The 19,490-nt window shown below is 40.4% G+C and overlaps 1 protein-coding gene and 1 long non-coding RNA gene across 2 annotated transcripts in view; one reads left to right on the top strand and one right to left on the bottom strand.

Annotated features, from left to right (window-relative positions):
* The window catches only part of LOC136296690 (uncharacterized), a 106,657-nt gene that overhangs the window by 20,078 nt on the left and 67,089 nt on the right, over positions 1 to 19,490 (bottom strand). The window lies entirely within an intron of this gene.
* The window catches only part of CHRFAM7A (CHRNA7 (exons 5-10) and FAM7A (exons A-E) fusion), a 37,244-nt gene that overhangs the window by 11,053 nt on the left and 6,701 nt on the right, over positions 1 to 19,490 (top strand). The window contains exons 3-8 of the mRNA XM_066196004.1: positions 7,218 to 7,262; positions 11,050 to 11,159; positions 15,989 to 16,068; positions 17,202 to 17,369; positions 17,756 to 17,950; positions 19,173 to 19,259. Of these exons, the coding sequence (XP_066052101.1) occupies positions 7,218 to 7,262; positions 11,050 to 11,159; positions 15,989 to 16,068; positions 17,202 to 17,369; positions 17,756 to 17,950; positions 19,173 to 19,259 (685 nt within the window). The remainder of the gene's footprint in view (positions 1 to 7,217; positions 7,263 to 11,049; positions 11,160 to 15,988; positions 16,069 to 17,201; positions 17,370 to 17,755; positions 17,951 to 19,172; positions 19,260 to 19,490) is intronic.

Below are 19,490 nucleotides of genomic sequence, written 5' to 3'. Positions count from 1 at the left end.
CTGAGAAGGCTCCTCATACAGAGGCTCTGCTCAGAGTTAAGGTCACTCTTTTATGCTCTTTCTCCAGCAGCTTTTTGCTGTGATGGATTTGCATCTGTCTGGGGAGACCTGTGTATGGTTGGAGTAAACTGCCTTTCTTTTAAAGCAATATAAAGAAATTGTGGAGAAAGCAAATGCTTTTTGCAAAAGCAGGTAAGAGGAGTTGGTGTGGAGAAAATGCTGGCCTTTTTCAGACACAAACAGTGCAAATTAAAAAAAAAAAAAAAGAGCAAGACAAACAACCCCCCTCAAATTTCACCTGAATTAGGTGAAATCAGAATCAGACTCCCTATACTCCAAACTCAACCTTAACCCAGGTAAAATTCAAATTGTACTTTTCTAATTTTTAAGAAAAAAAAAAGAGAGACATTCAAAAAGCCAAAAATGTGTATCTGTGTATCTACTCCTACCCCAGCAGCACAGAATGCTCTAGTAATATTTTAGCATTTTAATTTAAGAAACCTTTCAACTTTCACAGAACTTTAGCTCTAAGCAGAAGCATACCTGTCTATTGTATTCAGGTTTACTAAGCCAGGACACCCATATATAACTGTTAAATATCTCAGTTAGCCCCAGAATAGCCATTTATTGCCTTGTTCCTCATTGAATTTGCTGTCCAAAGTCAACTGTCCTAAAAAATCAAAATGGATAATGGCAGCAATCTGTGCCAGTCTGTGTTATCTCCATCAACAAAACTCCACTTTTCCCGGTCAGGAGCAATTCTCCTGAGCCATTCTTTATTTCAAAGACCTCTAGAATGCACATTGCATGAAGAGCCATTCGTATGCCATCCATCAGAAATCTAATAAACCTAAGAGCTCAGTGGAAGAGAAATTTTCAAATTTCATTTTAATTAAGTGCTCACATTTTGGTTGGCCTTTATAGTTTAATTCTTTGCTTTAAAAAAGCTAGAAAAAAATAAATCAAAGACCAAGAAGCACACCAAGTAATGAAGATATTTCCAGGCCGGGTTTTGGAGATTTCACTTTAAAACTCTCCTTAATGCTGCAGGAGATATTTAACTAAATCCTGAGCACAGCTGCAATTGTCCCTAAAGGTCTGAAGGAGCCAGAGTCTGAGTTTGGGTGGCAAGAGTCAGGCAGGTATCATCCTAGCTGTGAAGGTGCCTCGGGGCTAAATTTGCTTTGCAGTGGAATGTGAGAAAGAAGGGGATGTCCTAACCATCTTCAGCTTTCTGTAACATCACTACTTGGGGTCTGTACAAAATAACAACTCCAGCCTCCAGGCGATTCTTTGCACCAACAGACCCGGGGTAAATTAGCAGCTGATGAAAAGGGAGTGGCCCTCGTTTTACATGAACACCCCCAGGCCAGGTCATGCAGAACTGGCACAGCATCCTGACTGTGCTCCTCAGACTCTGGATGAACAAGAGTTTGCGAGAGCTGCTGTAGTTTTGAAGGAGCTTTGCCTTCCCAGCAGGAGGCTGTGCCACTACAAGTCGTAAACGCCAGAGCTCTGCTTTTATACAGAATTGTCACTGGTATGGCAAAAGTCAAAAGACCAAATAAAAATGTGTGTTTAAGTCTGAGGTGTCAAAAATTGTGGTGCAACAGTGAAAATTTATATTTTTCACTTCTGACATTTTATTGAATAGTTTTCTGTCTTTTTCGCCTATTTTTAAGAAATAAGAAACATTCTGTCGTCTGTTCCTGTTGTTGAATCTCACATGCTGGATCATGGAATATTATTAATATTATTTACGCAGTGGTAATAACCGTTTACACAGCATTTTCTGCATAATTGGAAATATGTGCTGCAAGCTGAGTCAAAACCATTTCACTGTATAAAAAGGTCTATTGCAGACCACTGGAGAAGTGAAGGCCTATTCCTTTCATGGCGCAAAGGAAGTCAGGTGGGAAAGAGGCATCAGGAATTCCAATCTTTAATGTCCCAAATCATGTACACTGACTTTTTCTTCATATTTATATTGCTTGAACAACCCTTTTCACATTGACAATTCTTTGTTTGGCTTTTTGTTCCTATAGAGACCTCCCCAAAATTCTTAATTCCTTCTACTGCATTCTTAAAGATCAAGATTGGCTGCAGCTCCAGCCCACACCTATGGGTGATTAGGGGCAGTCCTTGGCCAGCAACTGCAGTCTTCATTTCAGTGTCCCTGCAGAAGCACCAGCATGGCTTTTTTAAGGAACTGATTTTTAGCCTCACCTCTGAGAGAGCAAAATTCAATTTTGCCTGCATGACTAAGAAGCCCTGAGCCACCTTTAATAGAAGTTTAGCTTTAACCTTGGCACATGGGGAGGATATTTGCAATAGACCCCCAGGCTGATGTAGTGTGGGAGGACTGAGAGGTCACTGTGGTGCTCTCAGGGCTGCAGGTGGGTGAAGCTGGAGCAGACACTGCTCTGGCCTCTCCTGCAGGCTGGCCACACGAGGAGCTGCTGTGAACCAGCGCCTTGGGCAGGGATGGGAACTGCAGCCCTTTCACTACTCTCTGTGATTTTTGAGGATCTTGGATCCATCCGGCCATTGTGGCTGCCTGAAGTATGGACACAGCACCAACCTTTTGTCACCTGGCATGTTTATGAGTACTAAACTCACCCTCCAGCCCATCCTCTCAGTACTAATCCTGGAGGAATTCAGGTTTTTTCAGCTGATGCAGTTTAGTGAACTCAGTGCATGACCCTAAAAAGGAACAGGAAGAAAACCCTGAGCTGTGTGAAGCAAAAATTAAACATAACAGGATTTTAAATGACAGGGGGGAAATGTCATTAGGCCCAGGTAATTTGACACTGTGGATCAGAAGATGTTGAGAATGAGCAAGTGCTGAGACAATAAGAGCTAATGAACTGACTAATCTGCTGGTTTCAGTAGCATGACATTCAAGCACACAAAAGTGAAAATCAGTTAAGAAAGTGTCTTTCATGTTCTCACCGGCTGTCAGGGTGTTGTTAATTTCAGATGACAGTTATTAGCTTCAGTTTTTCTAAAGGTTACCAATCAGGAGCATAGTATTATGGTGTAACAAGTGATGCCTTAAAATGTTCTTACAAAGTCTTAATTAAGGTTCAAAGTAATTGAAGCCCAGTTCAAAGAGCCGTAACTTTTTCTGTCATTTAGGTGAGATTCAACCACGTAAAAATAAAGAATCTAAATTTGAAGCGCAGAAATTGCAGCTCATAGATTTTGGTCAGGATACCACCTTAGGCTAGTCCCTGGGAAATATGCGCTTCTTGCTAGGTGCTGCACATCACTGCATGCCATTTTCTAGGCATGCAGTTTTATTTTTAGTTCTTCTCCCCCTTGCAGCTGCTGCATGGCTTTTCTAGTGTGGATGCTACGTGTGCTGAAATCCATCTGAAAGTCTACAGATGTTCTTACAGAGTTTATAATGTCTAGGTGAACACCCTTCACAAAGCACTATCGAGTTTCTATCTCTTCTTTTATATATTCTGATGGACACAGGGTAAGGGGAGGATAATTGGAGACACTGGTAACTGTATTTCCAAGGGTGATCAGTCTGATTGTATAAATGGAAAAAACAGACAAAACCAGGAGTGGGAGCTGGAAGAACGGAGAGAGTGCAATTTCCTTCAAAGACTTGCAGAAATTTTTACCTCTACTTTCAAAAATGAATGAAGGACCATTCAAGTCTCCTGATGTCAGCTACTTTCCCTTCAATAACTTCACTGCCACAAAATAACATGACAAGCAGTCCCGTAGCAATTTGCCATCTGTCCTCTCAGATCTTGACTGCAGTTATGGATAGAGATAAGCAAAGCAGCCTCCACCCACCTCCCACTGTGCCAAGGAAACCTAACTCTCCATCAGCAGGGCTACTTGGCCAGTACTGTCTGGACAGCAAGTAACTTAAAGCAGCTAGTATGGAGGAAAAACCACACCAATATGAACGACATGAAACAGTGTCTAGTCTCATTCTCTGTTGGGAAGATTCTCCAACATCTCAGATTATTCTGTGAAGCCATTTTTGTTTCCTCCTTTATAGCAGAAAGGGTTCATAATAGGAGCTTCCTTGTAAGTATTTGCAAAAAGAAGTGACAAAAGCTGGTGAAGTTCTATGAAGCATTTCAAGCCCACCCATCATTTTATGGGGAGGTATTGCACAACTCTGTTGAAAAGAGTGTTAATGTAGTTTGCTGTGAAACATTTAAAACAGTGTCCAAAAAACTCCCCTAAGCAGGGAGAAACCCTGCAGGATGTCTCCTGCCCCACCTTTTACCAGCTTCACTTGGAGCCACAGAGAGTGACAAACCCTCTAAAATCAGAACTTTTCCTCTAGTGATGGAGGAGTCAATGCAATAATGACTAAAATATTGAAAATTGTTTGCTCCAACAAACAGTATTAAAACCTCAAAACACTGCTATAAACCAAGCCTCAGCAGGCAGTAAAGTTTTATAGCTGAGGAGCAATGGTAGGATTTATGATTCAAACACTGATAGAACCTTAAATATAGTGATCCAAGTGGAAATTACTTAGTTCATGCATAACCCTCTCTCAGGCTCTAAATGCTTCAAATAACAGAAAGAAATACCATGAAAATAGCATGGGCCATCTTCATTTAGGGCTTGTCTTCACAGTACAAGTCACATCTGAGTCAGTGCTCTCAGAATAGGCTCTTTGAGCTAGGTTTGACTGAAAGATCACACTTCAAAATAACTCTTGGCTTTCAAAATATGCCTGCAGAGTGTCCTGCATGCCAACCTGCGATGACTCTGCCATGGGTATGGCAGTGGCAGGCGGCTGAATCATGTTGCCAGCAGCACAGCTGGTTTAACAGTCTGCTGTCCCCCTCGGCTCTGCCGCTTGGAGTGCTCAGTGGCAGCTCTCTGTCCTGGGTCTGTGATGTGCACCGATAGCAGAGTTCCTTCCTGCTACTCCTAGAATAGTTCCCATGCCTGTGCTGTGGGCTCAGGCCCTCCCAGCACATCCCTGCGGCACAGCATCAGCTCAAGCACCAGCAACACTCCGGCTTCAGTACGATCTCTTTCTGGCTGCTGAAAAGGGCTTTTTGAAACATCACTAATTTAAAGCTGGGGCCATTCATGTGTAGAAAGAGATCACACTGGGAATAAAATGAGAGTTTAACTCAGGGTTTAACCATGCAGGAGTACATGGCATTCAGCTAATCGTCCTGAAACAGGCTTCCTGCAACATAATGGATTCTGAATTGCTCTGCACTTCTGGGTAGCCAGTTATGCCTGTGCAGAGAAACCACCCAGCAGTGGTGCTCTCAGCTTTGCTCAGGTGCTGAGCCAGGACATTGCATTATGTCCTGGCAGGACCTTGTCATGTTCACCTGGGGCAGCACACGGAGCTTTGAGAAAATGCTGCTGAACCTTGTTCAGTAAGTTATCACTGGCACTATTTCCATCTCATGGCAAATTGCCTATGATGAATAGAAATGTGTAGGTTTTACACGCCCTGACCTGGCAACCCTCCTCAATAGACTTTAGTTCATGGTGGTATGGATGATCTCTTAAGGATTGTTTCTTCACTCATGAATTAAAGATCCCATACAAACTAGTTTTGTAGTGCTGTAACACTAAGCAGGTTGTTGAGAGAGGTTCCAAATTAATGTTTATGCAGCTAGAGAATAACAGCTACTAGTGCAAATTAATTACTGCTTTGCCTGGATGGCATCCGCAGCAATGCCTTCACCATACAGATTCAGTGGAGCTTAATAAGGGATTCTGAAACCAAATGGTAAGAGACCTGTTTCTCCAGGACGCCATTTAAATGAGTTGTTCACTTGAGATAGTTTTGAAAAAGATTCATGGAGGTGATGAAGCAGAAAAGAAAGAGGAAAAGTGCTGAATGACTAGCTGTGGTCTGTAATTATTTATATTTTTTATTTTACTTTTTATTTTAAAGCACAGTAGGAGTATGTATGAAGGTAGACTATTCATGCACATTGCCATCTTTAAAATCTTTCTATTTGTATGTTGTACATTTAGTTGTGATTATACACAGCCTAGTAACACTGTCATACACTTATTAATGCCGCTCCTCAAAAGGTTCCTCTTGCTTTAAAAATGCCATTGTCTCTTGTAAGGTATTTGATTTTACATACTGCATAACTTCCTACTATTGTGCTGATCTAAAATGGTTGCAATGAAAGGTCTCAGGAGTTCTTTTGGTTAGTAGTTCACAAAACAAGTGCAGAAGAGGAAAAATGTTGAACTTTAGTACAGTGTGTTATTAAAAAGGGGGGTTTTATTCCATGAAATATGATTAAATCTTTTTGGCCATTTTTTGGGGGCATTTAGGAATGACATTTAAGTTCAAGAGTGACAGATTTAAGTTCAGAAGTCTAGGCATATGAGGTCTAGACATATGAACAACTCTGGCAGTTGAGGCTGTACAGGTGACTGAATTTCCTGACACTTTCTCAGACTGTAAATGGAGCTTTGACTGATGTCAGGACAGGGATTGTATGCTCAGGTTGGAAAATGTGGAATACCGACTGCAGATGCAGTATATTCCATTAGCTTCACACAACCCAGGTGGATGCTGTTATGGTACCTCCAGAGAAAAAGGTCACCAATATTTTCCTGTGTCTGAGCACTCAAGAATTAAAGCCTACCACTTGAGCATTAAGATGCCTGCTGTGTCACCTGAACTTGCATCAAACAGCCACAGGAGTCCAGGGGAAAGGCCTCCAAAGAATAATAACATTCTGCCCTGACAAGAGTTTCTTGGTAAAGCTGATGCTACACTTTTGGTATAGTTCCACGGACACGAGTGGTGCTACTTGCCTTAAGAAGCTCCTCAGAACGGCCCCAACACACCTGAGCTGAGCTTAGCCACACATTGCCTATTATTTATTCGACTGCCTGCCTATGTCTGGTGGGTGAGGTTAATCAGTGAGAGGGCTGCTCCTAAGAAAGGTGCCTTGCCTTTGGACATTCTTTATTAAAGAAGGAGCCCCGGGGAAGAGTCTGGCAGAAGGATACCCCCAGGAAACCGTTTGACTCACTGGTAATATGAAATTGAAATTAAAATGTACCTGTGAAAACTTCTGTGCCCATAAGTGAGTGCCAATGATTCCCATTGCTTGGAAAGGTACTTCAGCACAGCTGGCTATTTTATAGTAGTCAAATGTATTTCATGGTATTATTTTATCTGTATGGTATTAAGCTGTAGTTTGTTTTCTTCTTCCTCTCCCCCTTCCCTCCAGGATGAAAAGAATCAAGTATTAACAACAAATATTTGGCTACAAATGGTAAGTTTTGAAACAAAGTATGTTTGTTTTTCCCCTTCAGTCTTACAGTTTAATCTGGTGAGGGGTTTGAATTTTAGAAAACTTTCAGGTCTGTAAGAAAATATGAGTTGACTCCAACTTCCATGTTAGATTTTTTTTGCTACCACTAGATAACACAGAAGAGAACTTTGTCCTCATTAACTCATGGGAAGCATTGCTGGGCAGGAATCAATTTTTCTCACTTTTTAATAAAAGGATCAGATAATAGACAATTCAAGAGCTTTGTGGGGGTAATTTGAAATTGTTTTCTCTGAAAGGTTACTTTATGACTCAGAATTAACGAGGTGCTTCTTAGCATGCTGACTCCTGTGGAGTCCTAACGCATCCACAAAGATTTGCACTGTAAGTTTGTCTTAAGCTTTGCAAAGACACGGTGACGTGGAGTTTTCTCCATCTATAGCGGCAGGGATGAGAATTTGCCATTAGTTGAATTCCCATCAGTATTCCAGATGCTGAGCTGTTTGGGTAATCTGTTATTCCAGAGAATGATACAGCTTTTGCAGAAACTTTCCACCTTTCAGTTTCTTTTACCAGCTCGTTCGTTTTAAAGGCATTAGGTTTTCTTTTATTGTAACATTTTAGATAGAGCACCTCACTTCCACTGGGATAGGCCTTTGGAAACAAATGAAAGACTATTCTGATGACCTGTAAGGATAGCATGGCTATTCCATATATTCACAAAGAAAATCTGACATGGAAGAAGCGCTCAACTCATGCTTTTTTACAGGCCTGTTGTACAGCAAGATTAAAACTGTCAAATATAATATATTTTTGGCTTTTAGCTACAAAGACCATAGTTGCTATGATTTCTTACCAGTAAAAGAGAACAATTCATACTCAAGAGGCTGTAATTTATTTTCCTCCTCTTTTATCTCACAGCATCCTTATCCTTTTTGAGTTTGTGTTTTCCCTCCCCTTAGGAAATTTTTGGTTATATTATACATTCTGTATTTCTTTTGATTTATTCACCTTAGCACATACTGGATATGAAGCACATTAAGACTGCCATGAACAGATCACTTGGTTACCACAAAAATGGAGCCACTCCTCATGGCTTGTATACACATGCAAATAAAAGTGTTTGCATATTAACTGTCTATTAATGGTGTTCTAGGCAGATTCAAATCATGCTTAAGACAAACATCATTTTATTATTCTAAATGATCTGAAATAAATTTTTCCCTGAAATCCCTCTCCACTGCATTCCTTGATATATATGTGTGTATAATCAGCAATGTATCTTAAATACATTTTATGTAATTATCCCCAAAATACTTAAATACAAAAAATAACTTGAGAGAAAGGGGAATATAAATCTAGTATTTATACATGCAGACTGTTTCATCTGACCACTATCTCCATGGCAATAATGTTCAGCATCAAAAATCTAAAACTTGATCTAAGTTACACCAGAAACCTTGCTTAATCACACAGATTGGTACTAACCAAAGCACCCAGAGCTCTTTGCTATTTTAATCCAAACTAAAAGTGATGCTTTAAGATGCTTCAGCTCCTTTAACAGTACCTCTAAAGTTAAAGCAAAATGAAGCAGATCATGCCCTGCTGGATGAGCGAGCACTTTATACACAGGGCTAACAGAGCAACTGTAAAATCTGCTTAGCGTTATCTCTAACACAGGCTTGAATATTAAGTTTTCTGTTGCCCTTGGACTGTCTTTACGTCACTCAGCATCACCCTGCGCTGCAGTGTAGTGGCCATGGTAACTCCGAACGTAAGGTGGGACAGGGAATGATTGGATATGTTGATATCCGGGATGCATTCAGCTGGCAGGGAATGCAGCCTGCCAGCCCCAGCCCTGCCACCATGACTGTGAGTGACCTGCCCTGGCAGCTCCTGAGGACAAGTCACCCACAGCCAGAGCCACAGCTTCAGTGCCTTAAACCCACACAGCTGATTGCTTACACTGCTGGCGTTTGGGAAAAACAGACGTGTCCTGGCATCTCAGGACTTCTACGCTACACAAAGATTAAATGGTAAAAGAATTACCGTGACGTTTGTCAATCAGGAAGTTCATGTAAAACAATTTACTGGGAAAATGCGTGTAAAACTTCTGGAAAAATGAGAAGCAGTTGATCAGCTTACAGAAGCTGCGAGCAACACATGTATCTTAACTAGAGAACTGTGAAAACAAAAACTATGAACAGAGCCAAACAATTAAAGGCTTCCATAAAAAACCTATTATCTGTAAAGCTAGAGGAAAAAACAGTGCACGACTCGGATCTTTTGTCTGGTTTTTCTACAAACTCACTGTAAAAAATGAAAGAGATAAACACAGAAGCACAGGCCAAGAATAAGTACAGGAAACACTTCACAAAAACTGCATGATGAATGTTATTAGTTGTGTTAAATGCATCAAAACTCATTTATGCTGTTGTAAAGGTACAAGAGTGTATTTGAATACCTGCAGCGTGAGGCTCACTGGGGCCTTGGTGTATCAACCCAAAACTTGCCTGTGACAGTAATCCAAGGATGACACAGACCAGTTTGATGTGAATACCCCATGAGAATGACCAATAACATTTACCTCCACAATGCCCACTGGTAATTTCCTGACCTTAATCTCTATCAAACATTTTGACAAGGATCACTAGGCGGAAGGGGTGAGTGTTGTACATTTACTCACCCATTTAAAAGTTTACATTTAAGAAATTAACATTTAGCATTGCAACAGCTTAGGAAATCTGGACAAGTAAGTTACATGATGCCTACAGCCACGTGAAATTAATGTAAACAACATAATGATGGAGACACAGAGAAGCTCATTATAATGAATCATAGTCATAAGAGAAAATTTTGTATATTTTGTAAAATGAATTGAACTTTATATACCCTTTGTGCACAACAGAAACCACCCTAGTATAATGACAAGTCATTTGCATAGTAAGGAGTGATGTACAACCTCAATTTCAGGAAAATACAGCAGCTCGTGCTACTGTTTCCCTGGAGTGCAAGAGGTAAGCAGCTTGCTGGGGCTGCCACAGTGCTCAGCCGGCTCAGTCTGGGGCTCTGCTCTTGTTCATGGCTCTGCACCACCATATGTTTCAATGGCACAGCGTGGGATTTAGCAGTGCAGAGCTCAGATCAAAGCCCGGCTGGTGTGACTGTGGCAGCCCGCCTGTGCCAGCAGCCAGGCCTGGGCTGAAAGGAGCACAGGCAGCCCCAGGGCAGCCGCCTCCAGCGCAGGAATTGCCAGCCAGGGAGGAAACTTGTGGCACCCAGCAGTGCTGTGGAACACCTGCCCCAGAGTTTGCCCAAGGCCAGGCCCCAGGAGTTGCCAAAACCTTCTGCTGGCATTAACCTGGTGCCGTCACAGTTATCTTCTGCCAGCAGTGAGTGCTGGCTGCTCTACCCCATGGCTATTAGCAAGGTACTACAACGCGAGAATTTCCAACCACAGAAAACAAAGTTGTCTATGAAGATAAAGAAAATGGAAGTTACTGTATGAATTATAAAAGCAGTTCAATCCCAAACTGGCACCTGAGACAGTGTGAACAATAAAACACAAGCACCCCAAATCTCTCCTAGGCTGTTATGTGCACTGCAGTGGGAATTGAAAAAAGGAGGGGTTTATGAGTTCCAGTGTGCTCTAGGTGGCCTCTTTTCAAACATTTCACTCCCCAAAGCTAAACAGGAGAACACCAATTGTTTCAGCCCATCTAGTCCCTAGAGAGCTACAGTAAACCAGTGGATGAGATGACCTAACTTACTTCTTGTGTGTATGGCTTAGTACTGGACAGATCATTATCTACAGTGGAATGTGTCTGAATACCCGGGAGTGAAGAATGTCCGTTTTCCTGATGGACTGATTTGGAAGCCCGATATTCTTCTCTATAACAGGTAGACACACTTTTCTTTGTGTGTGTGGGAGGATGGAGGGAAGGTCATAGAATTATAGACTTGCAAAATATCCCTTGAAAGCTCAACTGCTCCAGTGTTTCCTGGGAAAGGGAGTCTACATGAAGTTTTCTAGCACCCTGTCTAAACACAAAGATAAGGCAACATAAACGACACATTCATCTCATCTGAATGCCTAGATTTTAAAATAACTTTCCAAAACTTGATAGGTGTTTGGAATAGTGGAAAATTACCAGTTTCCTGTTCACAGAACAGAAGGACATATTTGCAAATACTTTGTGAATAACAATATTGTCCCTGCTACCATACTAAATGGGTAGCTTTTATGAGATGGTGTTTAATGCTATGGATAGTGATAATTTTCTGTGAATTTTTTTGGTCTAAATGGTTACTGGTGAATTCAAATTTGATGTTTACCTGCTTGTCAGGGTGTAGTTTGGGTTTAACTACAGACAGGAGAAGTAATTGCCAAGAAGGATCGTTACATTTTTCCATGTCCAGTTCTGGTGTTACTCTTTCCTCCTGCTACAAAAATAGCTGGGATATTTGCTGCTCTCCTTGTCAAACTGTTCTGAGTTGGGCCTATTTCAGGGACAGACAGATTGCCATCAATCCACTGCAGAACCTTTGGCTGACATTGAGAGGTTCTTTGGCTGTACTGTTACATGGTAATTCCCATTGTGGAATTTATTTAGTTCAAAATATAAGACACTGAGAGCTGCCTGTTCTATAGCAAGTTGCCTTTTGCTGCAGTTGTTGTGGGCTTGTGTGCTGTTGCCCAGGTACTGGAAAGAATTTGCATCTGCTCTGTACACGGAGCACCGGCCCTTCTGGGGCAGCCAGGGTACATTGTTTTGCTGCCTGTGCAGATGACATGAACCTTTTGTCTTCCTGAGGGTGTTCTTTCCTTTGTTCCTCTGCCACGTGTCTCATAAGAACACACCCTGCGGTGCTTACCAACCTGATCCCCCTTCCCACTTCAAGAGATGCTGTTTGTTGCAACAGGACCTAGAGAATAGCTGTGCCCAACGTCAGCTGCAGTTCTGCTGCCGTTCGCTTTTTGGTGAGCACCTTTATGTTCAGTGCTGCACTCACAGGTGCTGTTGCACTGAAATAATGGGCTAGGTGCGCCAGTGGCAGCATTTGCCAGGCACTGGGGTCCTTCTCTGGCGCATGCAGGGAGGCAGCGCTTGGCCCAGGGGCAGAGCTAACACTGAGTGCTCTGGGGGGAGCTCCAGTGCAGCTCACCACACTCAGGGTAACTGCCTGGGCAAGGTTACTACTCACTTCTGGTTTAAGCATGGCAACGTGTCCACAAAACAGCCTCAAAAACTCCTTCAAATGCTCCGTACACAAAATGGAGCAGCCTGATACCTGAGAGAGGTATTTTTTGAAACATTAATCTCAATGTAGTTTTCAATGCAATCTTTTTTTCTTGAGCAGTTATCCCTAGCTACCTTGATTCCATAAATCAGTGTTCTTAGGAGAATCTGACAAATGACACCTTCATTTCCATTGTCCTGATGAATGACACACTGCATATACTATAAAATCGGTACCCTACAACAGCAGTTTAGTCATTTCCAAAAAAAATGAGTTATGACAATATTCTTCCTCATATATATCACATACCTGAGAGAGACTTGCAGTGTGCCTGATGATTTAGGATTCAGTATTTAAGTGTATCCAAAATGAAAGAGTAATATTTCAAAATTAGTGATATTAATATATGCACGCTAACTGTAACTGGAGTGGTTTATAGAATGATAAGGGTCACAATAACCTGGAAAACTGAAAGCACCATTTTTCTGTTAATACAGGTTTTTAAATCTTCGGATTGTTAACTATGACTCAGTCATGAAATAATTATTCTGCAGTTTCCCTGTTACAAACACATATTTAATCCAAAAATCTTATGCAGTGTTTAGTCAGAGAGCAAAGCTATTTAAAATAAATTCTTACTCCTGTATGAAATTACACTGGGAATATTATGATGCTCCCTTCTAGTGACATGCCATTTTCAGATAGATGCTTTCAATTTCTATGCTTCACCAGGGACATGCATCTGCAGTTATAGAGAAATTAATGAACTATAAATTCACTTTCCATCTTAATGAATGCATGTTTCACTATGTCTTGAGTTCTTACACATCTTGCTGCAGCCTAGTACAGAGAAATTGTGGCAGCTGTATTAAATTTTACATCCAGTCAATGGTGGGGAGGGCAGGGCCAGTTCATCTGTAGTTTTTCTGAGGGAAGAAAATCCAGGTCTTTGTACAAATTCCAGGATTGACTGTGTTAGTGTCATGTCGACTGTCTTCCACTTTTAACTGCACTTATTAAAAGTGCTCATTTCTGGTGGAATTATTTTCCAAATGGCCACATAGTGTTCAGTACTTCACGGAATAACAAAAATTCTGGAAAGTACATCTCATTTTAACAGTTTCATTTTTCCAGTTTTATAAACATGAGGTTAGGTCCCAGTGGGATTCTATCTGCTAGGTACCGTTTTGTCATCTCAATGTCCTGTAATCAATATCTGCTTTCAAGTGGTATTCCTGAAGAGGAAATGTAGCAGAAATGGTTTTCTGTCATTACGTTACATTTCAACCCAGTCTCTTCAAGCTACTTAGTGCATTCCCAATAGAAGCAGTGCATTTCAAAAAATGATCAGAAGCTCAGCACAGAAAAACACACACTCCCTTTTCAGAAAAAAAGAATTTCAAACTTGAATCTGACTACCACTGGATATTCTTTTAAGAATGTGCCTATGAAAGGCAAAGTCACGTGGCAATGAAATCAAGGTTCCTTGATCATTTGTGCTCTTGAGACAATTCTATTTTTGCCAATTACCAGAAACAGCAGCAAGGTCTTAGAATCAGCTCCCTGGTGTTTAACTGCCCTCCACTCCAGAGGAAGAGAACAGAACCTAGCCCAGGAATCATTAATTTCCACTTAACAAGTGATTTGTGTGGCATGGGTGATTTTACATCCTAAATTTGACTACTTACTTGAATTCCATCATCTAACCCTTATTAATTTCAAGTCCAAGCAATTATTTGTCTAATACAGAACCTTGTTGGAGGACTTCAGGTCTGGTTTCCTAAGGAAATGAGACCCATGCACACCTGTGTGAATGTGTGTGTGATCTCGCTGCCCCTCTCCCCAGTATCCTCTACCAAATTTGGCAGTGCAGTCAGTACAGATTTTTGCAGCACGAGTTTCTTACAAATACCATGAAACAGGCAGCCAGGATGTGGAGGGAGAAGAATTAGAGCTCCAGCTGGAAGAGGAGCTGCAACACAAAGAACACAGAACGCAGCCATGAGCGTTCGATGGCCTTAGAAAGGGGCTGCCTTTTCCCCCCAGTGTGCTAGAACCAGGCATCACACACACACAATACTGAGACTCCTCTGTGCTTCTCTTCATAGTTCCAATTAAATACTTGCAATATTTTCAATACTTGTGAGCCTTCTGCTCACCACAGGAAAAAGTGCAACTCCAGATGGGCAAGTAATTACTTGGATTTAGCTTTTTCTTGTCTGCAAATTTTACAAGCCAACCCAGATATTTTTTAAAATCGAAGTTCTTCAAATACATAAGAGAAAATAAAATGCAAATTAAAAAATGCAAATTAAAAATGTCTAAAATAACAGTTGCTTGATTTTAGCTTCCGAGACACAAAATTTGCATCAGAATAGATCAAATATTAAATTCCTCTTTTCAAAAAAAAAGAATTTTTCAATAAGGGCTTTCCTGCTAAAAAAACACCTTTTAATATACTTGGTTTTCTGCTAGAGCTATGAATATTTCATTTTATGACCATCTCAGATTTTTACTCTGTTTTTCTGATGATGTCTTAAAAGGCGATTAAAAAATTATGAGATACTAAATCACTAATGGGCAAAGAGACGTTAGAGACTTGCAGTGTTCCAATCAACCTGGAGATGCACAGGTTTTCAAAGTCCAGCTTGCTGCAAGCATCTGCACCCTGAGGCTTCTGTCACTCCTCTGCCCTGCCCACTACAGCCGCCTCTGCATTTGCCTCGTGTGCCAACCCACCCCACAAGGTGACAGGCTGGAGACTACAACAGTGCAGAGTAGCCTGTGTCCCCCATTGTGTTTCCCATATAGAAGTCCTTAAAATGTTAATGCCTGCTAAATTCCTGGGACATAGTGCCAGGCAGAACTCAGATACTCCTTGGCAGTAGATGCCAATTCATGATTTGGAGCACTCTCCAAATGACAAGATTCTTTTTCTAGAGACTTGTAAGGACAGCACACCAGGGCAGTGCTGGCCACACCACTGCACTGACACCTTGAATGGGGCAGCTTTTTTTCTTGTCTGAATGCAGTTTGTGGGTTCTGAGGTAGATAACGAAGGCTGGAGCTGCGTTAAAGGGTCTCATGTATCACATGTGGTAATAAAGTTCACCCATGCAAAGAGGTAGGAAGACACAGACACTGGATTATCCATCTCCTCAGTATTCATGAGCTGCTGTTAATGTAGACAGCTGGAGAACAGATCTCCCTGTACTCTTGCCTGAGAAGTTTTTAAAAAGTGCTTACTTTCCAAATGGAAATCAATAGAGCCAAGGCACTACAATGAATCTAGTGGGCAGGTGAGGTGGCTGACCTTCACTTACAGTTCTTAATCAGGAGCAAACCCAGTAGGATCAGGCCAGTTACTCTGAGGCAACAGAAAACTGATGGCAGGAAAAAACACAGTCCTTTTATGAGAACAGATTTGTCTCAGACATTCTTCAGCCAGTCAAAGAGCAAATAACCCATTTTGTTTTTCCCTGTTCTAGCGCTGATGAAAGATTTGATGCTACTTTTCACACTAATGTTTTAGTCAATTCTTCAGGACATTGCCAATACCTGCCCCCAGGTAGGATGTTTGCATGTCATAAATTTTGATAGATTACTTGTGTATGGTGTGGTTTCACATTTGCCATAAATTCTCTTACATTTTATTTGTTTTACTAGCATCAACTGATAGGTATAAGCCTAGATGAATTATGGTTATATGGCTAACACCTTTGCATGAAAATCATCATACAAGACACGTTTTATTAAAATTATGGAAATTCTTCTGTCATAATGCACAATCTCAGAAGTTTGGAAGTCCTTACTATAAAAAGATGTTGTTTATTAAAGTCATGGTAATGCCTCAATAAATTTTTATTTCATTATTTTAGTGTTTCTTTTATTAATATGTTAACTTTACAGTAAGATGCTCAGTAACGTCTTGCATGCATTTCTATTTGAAATGATTCAATGAATGCTTCATCAAAACAATTTTTGGTCTGGATGTATAGCAGTGGAGCACTGTTTTTCTTCCCCAACTCAATTAGCATAATCACTACAAGTAACTCTTCCTAGCATCTGAATGTTGCAAACTACAGCAGTAGAGCCAATGCTTTCCAGACAAATTAGGTTTTCTGCCTAAGTTGTCCAGAGGGTTTCAGGGGTTTGCTTCTTGATTTAAGGTGCTCCCTTAAGATGGTCCATTTGGAGGGGTATTTTCAATTTGGTTCTGAAAGCTGCTGAAGGACAGGGTCTCATTCAACAAGTAAAAAAGAAGAAGCTAGCTTTCCTGAGTAAATCAAGATCATATCTATCTAATAAAACAGCAAATAAATATTTCAGGATTTCTTATGTTTCAGGATTTATTACTTCATTCAGTAAAAGAAATAGAAAGATTACATATTCTGCCTCATTTCTTCCTGAAATACTGTATCTAAAATCTGAGTTCTTCTCTGAATATTCTTCCACTATGTGCCAAAATGGAAGAGTATCTTTAAAGATAGTTAATAACATTAATACATTAATGGTACGGTTCTTTCCCTTCTCTGTGACTGACTTTTGCTCTTTATGTGTCAAGACAGGACTGAGATGAAATATGCTTTATAACAGAAAAACACAAATCCCAATGTAGAACAAGTTCTGGTTACAAAATGTACATGAAGTTGTGTGGAGCAAGCATTGAAATGAAGCGTTCTTGTTTAAAATCTCACCTAGGCATATTTAAGAGCTCATGCTACATAGATGTGCGCTGGTTTCCATTTGATGTTCAGAAATGTAATCTGAAGTTTGGATCCTGGACTTATGGAGGCTGGTCCCTGGACTTACAAATGCAAGAAGCAGATATATCTGGCTATATTTCAAATGGAGAATGGGATTTAGTAGGTAAGCTCTCAATTCCTTATTCACACTGTGAACTTGCAGCCTTGTCTCCACTGCTGAAATGGATGGAGTAACAATTGGGAAATGAAGATGGAAATTAAATTATAAATGACCTAGCCAGTGGCATTTGAAGCTCTTGACAACAGATCTCAGATGCAAATCAACATAAAAAAAAAGAAAAAAAAAGAGACAGATTTGCTGCTTGAGTTCTGTAAGTACCTTTTATCTGGTTTTCCTTTATCATCTGAGAAAAAGTGGGACTAAAGCTTGAGTAGTTCTACCTGTAGTAAGACTTGGAAAACTACATTAATCCTTTAAAAAAAAACAGTATATAATATACAGTTTATTCTCATTCATTTCTAGTTTTCCTCCTCTTTTCTCCTACACAGGAGTTCCTGGGAAGAGAACTGAGAGCTTTTATGAATGTTGTAAAGAACCCTACCCAGACGTAACCTTCACAGTTACTATGAGACGTAGGACTCTTTATTACGGACTCAATCTCCTCATTCCCTGTGTCCTCATATCAGCACTTGCCTTGTTGGTTTTCCTGCTTCCAGCAGACTCAGGGGAAAAGATCTCACTAGGTAAAGTATTAACAGGATATTGTAAATATTACTAAACCAAAAGAAGTTGTCCTTTTAAAGTTTCTTTTTAAACAGTCTTAGGCAAGAGGAATAGTTTGTGTGTCCTGTTCTGGCTCACGAGCTATTTTTAGTGTTTGATGCTGAACCAGCAGAGGCATAAACAATTCCTGAGTACCTTCCTTAAGAAGCAGGCTTTCATTTTTTGACATTTATTTGCTGAGTCTCACATTCATTAGGTAAAGCTTAAGTTTACAAAACCACATTTGAACACTTTAATACTGAATTCTTCTTAATAATTCCTTTTAATATTGAGTTGTATTAAGAGCCTATGGTGCCTTCTCCAAAAGATTAATTGTAATTTCTCCTATTTTACTTTTTATAGTGACTTTTAACTTAAGCAATGGTTTGTGAAACAAATCTGGTTTTGACTACTTGATCTTTAAGATGGAGTTTAACTATGTAAAGAAACCTTTTATCCCATATAAAATTCAAATTAACTGACTTCTACTAAGTAAACACTGCAGTTTAAAGGTAGAGAAAGCGATATTTCTCCAGAATACGGTTTAATTGAGAGGTAATAGCCTCCTGAAATAAGTTGTCCTTCGCTATATTTTAAGATGAATTTTCTTTTTTCCTTAATCCTTTCCCACCTGACTTTCTAGTTCTGAGAAAAGAGTCAAGTCTTTTTCCAGAAAGATGGGAACACATCAGTGAGCAACAGAAGACAAACTCCAAAAATCAGCAGTCAAGACTGCATGGACATAATCCCCTGCAGAACCCAAAACTAATATCAAAGGATACCAAAGTCTGCCCAAGGCAGCAAATTTGCTTTTGAGGAAAGTTATGTATTACACCACCTGTAGCTTCCATGACAATTAAGCAAGTGTCACATGCTCAAATGCTCAGATTCACACCATGTTTCTAAAGCTAATACAGTGCAAGAATTGCTTTGATTTGTCTCAGCTAATTAGCAAATGATGATGAAAGTTGAACCATTACAAGGGTGTAAAAATATCCATGTCTGTGCCGGCATTGTTACCGGTTTGAAGCACTGCTCCCCCGGACTTGAGGCAGTTCAAGGAAGGAGAGGAGCACCAGTACCGTGCTGGAGCAGGGCTACAGTGGGATTGCATCTTGCAGACAGCACTCCTTCAGATTCATTTTGTTTCTCTGCCTGTTGTAATTACAAGCTACTGATATGATTTCATACTTTATCTTTCAGGTATAACAGTTTTATTGTCTCTCACTGTCTTCATGCTGCTTGTGGCTGAAATTATGCCAGCAACCTCTGACTCTGTACCCTTAATTGGTAAGCTTTTAGTCACTTGGATTTTTTTGGCAAACAAGGTGCAATGATTTTGCAGAAAGGCCAGCATTAAGGCAAATCACCAGCTGAACAATGGATGACTGCAATTGAATTAGAAAAATATTGCCAGTTGATGAGAGGCTCTGATGGGTGCTCTCTGCTCTGAATGAAATAGAGAATGTATGTGTATTTAGGGAAAGCATATGAGAATCAATTTTCCATGGAAGAATTTGT

This window comes from Chamaea fasciata, unplaced genomic scaffold (assembly GCF_029207755.1).
Source record: "Chamaea fasciata isolate MVZ Bird 193981 ecotype frontalis unplaced genomic scaffold, bChaFas1.0.hap1 SCAF_14, whole genome shotgun sequence".
Lineage (NCBI taxonomy): Eukaryota > Metazoa > Chordata > Aves > Passeriformes > Sylviidae > Chamaea > Chamaea fasciata.
This window is presented reverse-complemented; position numbering and strand designations above follow the sequence as displayed.